Here is a 12,035-nt window from a genome sequence, read left to right on the forward strand (position 1 = left end):
GTCACCAAAAATACAAAACAATGTATCATTAAAAAAAATACAAAACAATGTATCATTAAAAAAATTGAAATTAAGTTTTTTATTGCTAACGATTCACTGCAGAATGTTACATATATAGTACATATGTGACATAATATTTTCTGCTTCAGCTAAGAGATACATATAACCAATATATAGCCAATATATAACCAATATAACCAATATGTAACCAATATATAAGCAATATGTAACCAAAATATAACCAATATGTATAACCAATATGTAACCAATATATACGCAATATGTAACCAAAATATAACCAATATGTAACCAATATATAACCATTTTTATAACCAAAATCCTTTTTTCTTTCAATATGAGTGGTTTTTATTAAATCGCTTTTCCTTCGCCTGCGAGATTATGAAAAGTGATGTTATGCTTTTTTGCATTTTAGGTGACGATATGTACATATGTATGTCCCGCTTTACAAAAATAACTGACACATAAAAACTTTATTACTAATTACTTAAATGAAAAACTATAAAATACTAAGTAACAGCAGTTAACGGAGTACTGATAAGATAAATTGCAATATTTTACAAAGTTGAGCAGCTGATAACTGCATTTGTAAGTTATCTACTTGAAGTTGTTAGTCTGGTCTTGACACTAAGAGTTTCTGAACTAGATACATACATTCGTAACGGGTGTTCCAATAAGGGTGAAATTGTAAAAAAAAATCCAATGTTTCTTGTTTAATGTGAAGAACAATCGATACAATTAAGTTCTGAATATAACATCATTGAAATGGTCTCCACGACTTCCTTTGCAGTAACAAAATTCGATGAATCCAATATTCGAGTACTTTTTTCACTAAATTAAGTCGTATGTCATAAATAGCACGTTCAATATCGACTTATAAGGCTTGAAGAAAAGCTAGTTTGATGATAACGACCAATAACTTCAAGCTACCTCACAAGAAACAGTCTAATGGTGTTAAACCACAACTTCTTGGAGGCCATACAATGTCACAATTTCTTAAAATATTCGAATCTCCAAACTTTTCTTGCAATAATTCGGTTGTTGCTCGGGCTGTGCGCTGTTTTGTTGGAACCAGATGTTTTCAAGATCAACTACTTCCAATTGCGGAGAAAAGCAGCTGTTTTAGCTATTGAACGCGACTCCTTACGCCATGCCGGCTCCTGTGATCCCCGAATAAGAGATCTCAATTTGGAGATTGAGCAAGTGGTAAACCAACACAAGCGGACAAAATGGATAGAGCACCTGAAGTCCTGTAATCTCTCCCTCGGTGTGAGTAGCTTTGGACTACTGTCAAGGCTTTGCCTAATCCGAATAGGCGTGATGACCGAGTTGAAATTTAATTCCATGGCCATGCCTCTTCGGACGCAAAGAAGTGCGCGAGCTATATTAGCCGGGAATTTACACTGAACCCTTTGGTAGACAAAGCCAAACAATGTGGTACTCGACGGCTGCGCAAAATGCCAAAAGGCTGCGCATCACTTACTTTCACCGATTAGGTGATTCACCTGATGTGAGGAAAATTGGAAGTGTAATCCCACTACTGAAACCTGGGAAACCCGCCAACAAAGGGAAATCCTATCGTCCGATAACTCTCCTCTTCCAAGTAGTGAAGACACTTCAGGTCTTGCTACTCCCGACCTTCGTACACCACCTGAAAACCACCAGCATGGCTTCCGAAAAGTACACAATACCACTAAAACACTAAGCGTCATAAACGCCCAGGTAGTGGCCTCAACCAAAAACCACCCTGCGAGAGGACGATCCTCGTAGCGTTGGACTTGTCCAAAAGCCTTTGACACAATCAGTCTATAATGCTACTTGTGGACATCAGAAAATCTATTTGGACTATGAACTACCAAAGCGTTCGTCAATCATCCGTACTATTTCAAGTTAAAAAGTCAAAACTGAGAAGAATTAACAGAGGGGTTCCGCAGGGTGGTGACCTCTCCCCGTTATTGTTTAATCTCGAAACTTTCGCAACCACCAGAGGGAATTTTTATGACCTCGTACGCTGATGATTGCATGATAATGATATGATGTCGGGCAATGGAATCTATGGCATATGCTCAAACATAAACGGTTATCTCTTCGACCTTTCTCGCTTCCTCCCTGCATGGAACTTAACACTCTCCGCCACTAAATCCACAGAGACCATACGACAGAACGAAGGAGTGCAGACTTGACCACAATATTGTAGTCAATGGCGTTCGGATTCCAACTGTCAGTAACCCTAAAGTTTAAGGTGTTATTTTTGACAGCCTTTGCTCTAGCTGCTGGTGCTGGCGCTGCTGCCGAAAAGAAGGAAGAAGCCAAAAAGAAGGAGTCGGAGTCCGAGGAAGACGACGACATAGGTTTCGGTCTTTTCGACTAAACAACTCAACACTCAAGTCGCTAGCCGGCAGCACAAGGGAGAGGACAAAGAAACGTTGTTGGCAACATACAAGGCAAGCGGTTGGCCGGTACTTAATTACGTCGCCGTAATATCATTGACTGGATGCAGTGAAATATAATCGAAGAATCTGCAAACTTGGACTACGACAAGATGTCTATTGATGTCTCCCATCGAGCACCTGCATAGTCAGCCCCGTATGCTCCCAGTTAAGGAGCATAATGAACTCCCCTCCAAGCAATTCCTACTGGGGTGCTTTCGTCTTCCCTGCAGTCACCTGCTTGAAGCGGAACCACCTCCTAGGAGCATCAAAAGGTCATTCCTCAAATACGTCGACGACACCAAATAATACGATGACCAGACTTCGGACGCAACTAACTTCTGACAAGCACTGATCGCCATTCACAGTGGGGCCATTAGTACTTGGAGTCCAAGCAAAATCCATTGCAAACGAAGACCTCGGGTTGCCGCGAGAAATGAGAGTAGTTTCGTTCTAGATACTGTAGCAGGTTAAACTCGCGTGCAATGAGTCCTCACGTGACACCAGCGACCGCTTTGATTGCCCTGCTAATCCTTTACATCTGACACTCTTCTGCCTGTGGTCCGACCCCGTCGAAACAGCACGTTTCCTGGGACTACCGTTGGAAGACGTCGATGACAACTTATCTAATTCTTACCATCCTTACGGGGATTAAGTACCCGTTACAACAACAACAAGCAAAAATAATGTAAAGATATATACAATCACGATGTTCAGCACATATCATCCAGACAGATTCTATCTAGATTTTTACGATATATTCTTCCACCAAAACTTACAAAGTATTCAAGCTACAATTTTGTATTTACAAAGAATTGGAGTTATCTGGTGCGTAACTGATGTAATCCCTATTTATCCATTCCTTAGAAGTGGATCCGTTGAAATATAAACTTCGTGGAGCAAGAACATCGGAATGCCTCAACAAATTATTTATTGTTATTCAAGCTGGGACAACAGTTTGGGAACTCAAAGGAGATGATTATTAAGCCTTGAGGCCGCAATCGCTGAACTGTTTTCAAGTATTTTTCTCCACCATAAAAAGTTTTAAACTATTTTTATAGAGGGGAAAAATTCTATTCTATTTTAAAATTTAATTGTAAATACATATATAAAATTTAGTAAGTACGCAAACGCGCAAATATATTAATAAGGAAAACTTTTTTTTTTAATTTTTAATTATATTCTTGGGATTAAATTTATTTTCCATTGTGGTATTTTTCTTAAATCGCCCAGTTGAGCAAATCATTATCGATTGTTGGAAAATATTAAATGTCGTAGAAATAATTAATATTATACATGTATGTAATATTATTTTACTTTGATTTATTTGTCATAAGATTAAAATTTATAAATCTACATACACGTTCAATTTATCTTTACTACCAAGGTTTCTCAAGCGGGTTAAAGCTGTGTTTCATGCACACTACAAGCGGAATGCATTCAAGCGTTGCCAATAATTTATATATTTGCTATTGAGCAGCTGCACACTAAAAAATTGTTCGTACAAGTATATATATTATAAAATGTTATTAATTAAATATACAGTTTTGAAAAATAATTAAATATAATTACTTGAAAAGTAAATATTAAAGGTACAGAGAAAATATTATTGTAAATACGTTGAATTTCATTGCACGAACAGATAGTGGCAACGTGAAGACTTTTCAAAAAAGATGGCGCAGTAACGGCTCTGTGGAGGCCAAACACAAGCTTCAGAGAATTGAAGATAATTTTTTATATCAACAAAAATTGGTTCTAGATCAAGAAATTATAAATTAATATTGTGATATGTAAGTGCTGTGTTAAATATATATATTGAGCATAATAAGAATTATTAATATATTTTCAAAAGTTATGTGCGTGCAAAGGAATTGACAAATTGTTTTGTAGTTGTGATTGCTTCGTGTTTATCTCCCATAATTATGTGGTTTTTGTGTCGCTTGGCTTATAATCGTATTTTTTAATTTTCTCTCATTATATACACAAATTTAATTTTAATATGAATATATACTAACCAAGTTGTATCCCTGTAGGACATCCGATTGCTTTAATTTAAGCGAATTCTCGGAATATCTTGACGATACCGATGGTCATCGCTTGGCACAGTTCTTGCAGAAAAAAAGTGGTACGGTGCGTAATGGTGTGAAACGGATTTTCGATGCTGAACCACAGAGATTTAGTTTAAACGTACGTCTGAAGCGCGTAAGTTCACCACCAGTGCCAACAGCTGAGGTTGAAAATGAAAATGAATGTGTCATACCAGAAACGCAGGAAGCGGATAAAGAGAACGATGTTCAAAATAAAGAACACACGGAGGTTGAATTGTCTCCTGAACAAGAAGTGTTGCAGCAAGAGTCTTCACAAGTAATTGAAGCACAATCACTTGTAACTGTAGATGAATCATTAAATAATACAGAGCAGAATGGAAGGCCTTGTAAAACTGTTGTACCAGTTATGTTACCAATAGCTAACAATAAAACTTGTCCTGAAACTAAAAGTATGGTAATATCACCTGTGAAATCACCAACGGAGCAATGTACAATTGGACCCAAAGTAAGAAGTCCATCGAAAATATCAGAAGCTTTGCAGCTCTCAATTCTAGCAGAAGAAAATGAACCAAATAAACAAATGGAAGAACCACCATTGCCAATGATCCCAGTTTCTCCACAGCAATTGGAAGCACTCAACCTACGGGAAAAGCAAGCAGTTAGCGCTAGGTCAGGCACATTTCTACAATCAAAAATACCATGCCCTATTATACCAAAAACACCACGATCAAAGTTGTCGCGCAGTGGTGGTCTTCGAAGTGGCGACCGACTACGTCGTCAAGTGTTAAAACGTATTTCAAATCTAGAAAACAACGGTCGCCGAACTTTACTTTCGGAATTCGAAAGTACACTTTGTTCATCGAACTTTGTAAGTATTAGGGGTTAGGTGTAGTAAAATTAAATAATTCTTTAAAATTATAAAATCATAGCATCAAGAAATAAGTTTTCGGCTGAACTTTAAGTACTTAAAAATAATAATAATTTTAAAAGTAATACATGTTTGTCTTGATTAAGTTCCAACCGACACTTTTTGTGGTGACTATTACTTAATCTTTGTGAATTCATCTAAAATCGAAAACAAACAAAATAGTTTTAAAAATATTTTCGGGAAAAGGATAACAGTTAATTGTTCTAGTATTAGCCAGTTCAAAAAACATAATTTTTGAGAAAACGGCATTTGAAGCTTTACACGGACGTTCCAGATAGATCGAAAGCTCTTATATGTATATTTCGAATAACTTGAAAAGTATCTGTCGGAAATACTTTAAATTTTCAGATAATATTTATAGGATGAATACATTGAATTTGAAAATTCTAACAGCCCCTAACCCCATAGCAGAAAATTTTTAAACTGAACTGATCTTTAATAAAATATATCGTTTTTAGTCGCCAGCAATATGCAGTACACCAATGCATCATACACCACCTGCAAATTTATTGAAAACACCACCACGGATAAATAATTCACTAAATAGTGCGAAAACACCACCACGCTTAAATAATTCATTAAATAGGCCGAAAACGCCGGAAATAGATGCTTGCATTCCAAATGAAGAGTCATTGCAACACACACAAAATAATGCTGCAAAACAACAACAACAAAAACAGGAGCCGTTAATAAAAAATATGGTTGAAGCACTAGAGGAGACAATAAAAAAACTCAAAAGTTTCGAAAATCCTCCACACACACGCGCCGTTACACCCGAGTCTAGTATAAATACCACAGATTTGCAGCAACCACTAGAACAATTACAACAAGAAGTTGTTCCGGCATCAACTGATAACGAAGTTGCTAAAAGTAATATGACTGCTACCGAGGCTTTGCTCCAGGAAGTGCAAAAGACACTGACTGATTTAAGGCACTCAAATTTACAAGCACCAAAAATAGTTATACCCGTAAATCAGACTTTTAACAATGCGCCACCAACAGTAGCAGCAGACAAACAAATTGGTGGAAAAGAAACTAATCCTGAATGTGAGGGCGATAAAGTAACGCAGTCCGAGGCGCAGGCCGATCGAACAACCGGTGCAATATCACGCAAAAATATACACGGCGTCACATTCTCGCATTCGCATTGCACACAGCAGCATACAATAACAGCGGCAAATTTAAATGGTGCCAGCAATTTCAATAGTCCTAATCATCCCATAAATCATCCTACTTTTACGTGTAACAACACAACAACAAAAACTAATCTACCGACAGACTCAGTACAATATAAGAATGTAACAAGACTGTCCGGTAATCAAAAGGCTGCTACCGACAACAACAAACCAAACACAACAGCAGTCCATTCGATATTGTTAAACGAAAGCAATAAGCGTCGATCTACGCGCTCGGCTCATACAACGTTAAAAAATAAAAATTTGGAAGTAAATTTTGCGAAACCACAAAGTTTCGTCAATCATGATACCTCCAAATGCGCAACATTAAATAATAGAGCAAAAGTTCCCACTGAAGCTGCTACAGCAGCTAGCATTAAGCATTCACTTACAGAGAAAACAATTTCACAGCTTTTAACTGATGATGAAGATGAGGAGGAAGATATGCATTACACGGTGAATAAAAGGCAAATCTTACGTAAAAGTGGCCCACTTAATCTGGCCACTGAAAAACCACAGACGACGAAGCGTAATCGGCGGACAATTAAACGCACAATGCGAACACGTATTCACCATCCATCCACCAAAGCGTTCGCGTCATCACCATTTCTCACAAGTGATACGGAAACCGAATCAGGACCACCACCAGCGCATCCACTTAATTTGCAACACGTCAAACCTGTCGAACATACAAAAGTACAACAATTAAGGCGACGACGACCCTTAAATAAAGCACCAAGTACACCGAAAAACGGTGAACTCTTTGCCGATGAGTTGAAAGCGCATTTGGCACGTCTAACAAATCATGAAATTCTTGATTTGCGCAAACGCAATTCGATGGGCTTAATGAATGGTAAATATTTGCGAAAATCGTCAGGTGCCAACAAACAGGCCCTGGAGCAGAAATTGAAAATTGAAGAAGAAATTCAATTGGAAATTTTGCGTCGTGAATTATTGGGCAATACTGAGGGTTTACGGGGGGAGGTGCAGCAGCAAACGGATTACGATGAGATAAATCAAAAGAACATTAGTGCGGTCGAAGCGCCATTGGCGACTGAAGTAGTTGAGGTAATTAAAGAAATCATCTTAGATGAACTGCCACAAGCACCTGCAGCATTCAAGGATAATACTACTATTGCTACAGACGGTGCTTTGTTGGACAATGCAACTGTAACATCGGCACTATTAAAGGATAATACTGCCGATGGTGTGGCTAAACTAACTGAGGATAATTGTGAAGCTGCTGTTGCAGTTTTGGAAACTGAGAATAATGTGGTAGATGCTACTGTTACGCCTGATGTTCCTGAGCCGTTTAAAGATAATTCTTGTGTTGATATTGCTGCACCTAATGTAGTTAATACTAACGACAATGGAAACGCACTGTACCAAACACTCCTACAATTGACACAGCGCATATGTTATAACAGCTCATTAGTTGATGACAGGAGTAGTGAACGTATAACTTTTGTTTCAACCACAGTTAATAATGTTCAAAATACGACAAAGGCGAGAAAAACGCGTCAACGAAGCAAACATTCAGAAGCGTTGGTAAGTGAAATCCCAATTTAGCAGTAATGTGTAAGCTTTTTTTGAAGTGCTATATCTTAGTGTTCAAGTGTTAGAAATTATAGATCTCTTAAGGTGTACGTGTGTGTCAATCTCTTAAAAACGACTTTTTGGCAAGTGCGATATTGTTATCCAATGTTTATGAGAACACACAATTGGAGCGCAAAGTTTTTTTCAGTGTTTTAATATAACCAGTGAATAATTTTATTTTGAAAATATGATGCAAGAGTACTCTACCTTATATATTTATACCCTGAACCGGGTATATTAAGTTTGCCACGCAGTTGTCCCTAATCGTATTCTATCTTTAGTGCAGTCGAAGTTACCGTTTTTCTTGTTTACCGTAAATATGTGGGAAAAGTACTTAACCTCAAACCAGTTACAAGTTGTTGTAATTGTGCTGCCCGTTTAAAATACATTTTTGTGGTGTTCATTTTTTTTATATATAAAAATGAAACGCTATTTTGTTATGTGTTCTCAGAGCACCCGTACCACAACACGGAAAGACATGAAAATTCGCACAATTCTTCGTTTATCCATGTAAAAGGTCCTTACGGAGGCCTTTATTGCATATTCGATGAAATAAATTTCAATTCAAAAAATCTCTTTGTAAAATAAATTTCAAACTCGAAAAAATATTTCGTCATATAAATATGACTGTTTGACGAAGAATTTCAAATTAAATTTAGTATATCACAATAATATATTTGTATTTGTATTCACTTATAAAAATATTTTGCATAATTTTAGCCTGAAGTAACAAGAAAATATTTTCAATTAGAAGAAAGTATTAAAACACGCCGCCAGTATAACAGGTCCAAGCGTTCGCTGTACAGTAAAGGTGATTCGTTGGACGAAGATAGCGAGGCTTCAGATAGTGAAAAAGATAAGTTTCAAAAAAATTCGACACTAACGGAGCCAATTCCACCGCCACCAGTTATTTCACCGGTAAGCAATATACAAATACCATCTCCGCCGCCGCCACTGGGCTATTCGACCGTTTCCACATTTGTACTGCCGAGCTTGCCAACGGAAGAATTTGTTTTGCCGCCAACGGCATTTTCCGACAAACCAATGGATAGTAGTGCGAATGGTGCAAAGTCTTGTGAAACATTATCCGCGTCACATAATAATACCGCTGCCAAAGAGGTTGTATGCCAAAATGATGATGAACTCTTCAAAAAACCCACAAAGCTTGCGCCACGTGTTTCACGCAAACGAAGGCCACAAAACTCAAAAACTTACATCTCCAGCAATTTGAATCAAACTGAGCGCACAGATGACACCGAAGGTAAGTGGCACCCTTATTTTTATACACTCGAAATAATTTTTTAGCAACTATTTGATATCATTTACATAAAATTAAATTCTGGGTTTCACTACACAGGCTTACGTCGATCGAAGCGCGCACCGAGTAATCCCTCCTCCAATTGGAATGGACACTCACTTTTGAAATCATTGTTTAATTCAAGTTCATTAAATAAAACTAAAAAGAAGCCAATAAAACGAGCAAGCTCCAGCAGCAGTAACGGGAGTAGAGGTGGTGATTTGAGCACGCCAGTCGCCTCTAGCACAGTAAATGATGCAAATGTCAAGAAGCGGACTCGTAAACCTAAAAAAGCAGTTATCGCGCAAGCGCCAGCATTTAGTTACCTTGGCGATACGAATATAACATCGAACACCGTGCGCTCACAACGAAATACCGAAAGTGATGCGTTGAGTGCACAGCTGGAAGCAATTCCAGAAACACCCATAGAAACTGATGACCATGAAGCAGCAGTGGCAAGTTCAATAGCAGTCGCACCAGCGCCAAATGACAACACATTACCATGCACTTCCACCTCCATCACCAACAAAAACATGAAAACCACAACTAAAGCCAGCGAAACCACAACAAATAGGAACAAAAAGACTGGAGCAGCAGAAAAGCAAACTGCGAAACCGAAAAAAAGAGGCAGACCCAGGAGAACAGTTACAGGTGCTAAAAAAAATCAGCAGCAGCAGCAACAACAGCAGCGGGAAGAAGTTGACGCAGTGGAAGCAGCAGAGCAAATCACGGACGATGACACCGCAAATGGCACAGGACTATTGGAGTGTAGTCGCGTTTATTTGCCACCACCGCCATCTTTGGAGAAGCTCAATGAAATGTTTGACGAATTGAAAAATGCAGCCAACAATTTGAGCGACGGGGAGACCATGCCGAAGGGTGCAGAATCGAGCACTTCGCCTTCGACGACAGATAGTAACGTTCGCTTACGACCTGTGCGTGTACGTTTGCGTCGTTTAAGAGCACGTGACATATCCGCCGCAACCTCAACCTCGGCCGCTACAAGTTCGGCGTCGACCAGTACAGCAAACAGTGAGTTAAAGCAAACGGCGGAAAGCAATCGTAAAGAGTTGCTGGAGTGGCTGAAGAATGTATCACATTTGCAATCGGCCACAAATGAGCGACAAGTTTTTATGGATATGCGACCTTGTGAGTGTCATACAACATAACACAGCTGATTGATTCACACTTAATTGTTTTTGTGCTTCGTTTTTCTTTCTAGCCACCGCCGGTAAATTATTTTTTACCGATTTGGAGGGTATAGACTATGCCTTTTACGATACGGATGATAAGTGTAGTCTCGGCTATTTGCGCTTCAAGCCACTGCAGTGCAAGCCTTCGAAGCGTGCGAAGAAATATCATTTGGTAATATTTTTTATCAATATACATATATCTATATAATATAATTATTTTTTCCATTTAATAAGTGCAACATTTCTTTTGCAGCACTTTGTTGTACTTACGGGTTCATTTGAAATTAGCACGGAACGTGAAAGCGCCAATTTCGGTGTTGGTGATATGGTAGCCATTAATATAGGTAAGGCGCGCATGCACAAATGCGTTTAGCATACAACATTAATTAATGTACGTTTACTTACCCCGCAGGTTGTCGCTATAAAATAACAAATTTGGAAAATGATATCGGCGTTCTTATGGTGATAAAGAAGTAACAGCGATGCGCATGCGCATTCCAGTTATGTTAATACTTCTGAATAAGTAAATATTCACATACATCTCCGTATATATTTAAGTATTTTCATACTCATAATACATATTTCCATATTTAGTATTAATTTTAGTTTTGTAAAAATCGAAAAAAAATCTTTGTTGAACGTTTTCTTGCGCAGGGAGTGCGTTAATTCTAAACAATATTGAAATATGTAATAAAAAAAATTTGTTATCATATACATATGTACGTTTTAAAATAATATGTAATTGAATTCAATAAATAAAAAAAAATATGTATATATCACGAGATACAATTTCGTATTGAAGTTATTAACTAACGCAGTGAAATCTCCCATCAGCGGACACTGGCGGGAATTATAATGAATTTTATTCTTTTTTAATTGTAAGCATTTGTTTTTAATTTTAATATTTTTATTTTATTTTATTGTTTTTTTTTTTTAATTTTATTGTTTTTTTTTTTAATTTTATTGTTTTTTTTTTTTAATTTTGTTGTTTTTTTTTAATTTAATTTTATTTTTTTTAATTATTTTTTATAATTTAATTATTATTTTTTTTATAATTTAATTATTATTTTTTTTTATAATTTAATTATTATTTTTTTTATAATTTAATTATTATTTTTTTTTTATAATTTATTATTTTTGTAATTCTAATTACACTGTGGAATATTTTTCCAAGTCAGGGTGATGGTACTAGGTCAGTATAGTAAAACCCCCAAAGGGTTTGGCGTTCGTATGTGTCAGTTTTTTTATGACTTTTTAAATTTTTTCCTTATCTTGTTTTTTTTTCGCTTAGTTGTAACATTTTGGCAAAAACGTAGATTTTTTTATTTGTTTTTTATTTATTTTTTATTTC

The 12,035-nt window shown here is 37.0% G+C and overlaps 1 protein-coding gene across 1 annotated transcript; it reads left to right on the plus strand.

Moving 5' to 3' along the window:
• Positions 1-4,046: 4,046 nt before the first annotated feature.
• Positions 4,047-11,415, plus strand: LOC126751729 (uncharacterized). The gene is made up of 8 exons (XM_050462228.1): positions 4,047-4,237; positions 4,481-5,363; positions 5,882-8,146; positions 8,915-9,455; positions 9,552-10,640; positions 10,714-10,856; positions 10,938-11,028; positions 11,097-11,415. Coding segments are annotated over exons 1-8 (5,079 nt in total). The 5' UTR covers positions 4,047-4,235; the 3' UTR covers positions 11,162-11,415.
• Positions 11,416-12,035: the final 620 nt, after the last annotated feature.

The sequence above is a fragment of the Bactrocera neohumeralis genome, chromosome 2, assembly GCF_024586455.1.
Source record: "Bactrocera neohumeralis isolate Rockhampton chromosome 2, APGP_CSIRO_Bneo_wtdbg2-racon-allhic-juicebox.fasta_v2, whole genome shotgun sequence".
In the NCBI taxonomy this organism is placed as follows: domain Eukaryota; kingdom Metazoa; phylum Arthropoda; class Insecta; order Diptera; family Tephritidae; genus Bactrocera; species Bactrocera neohumeralis.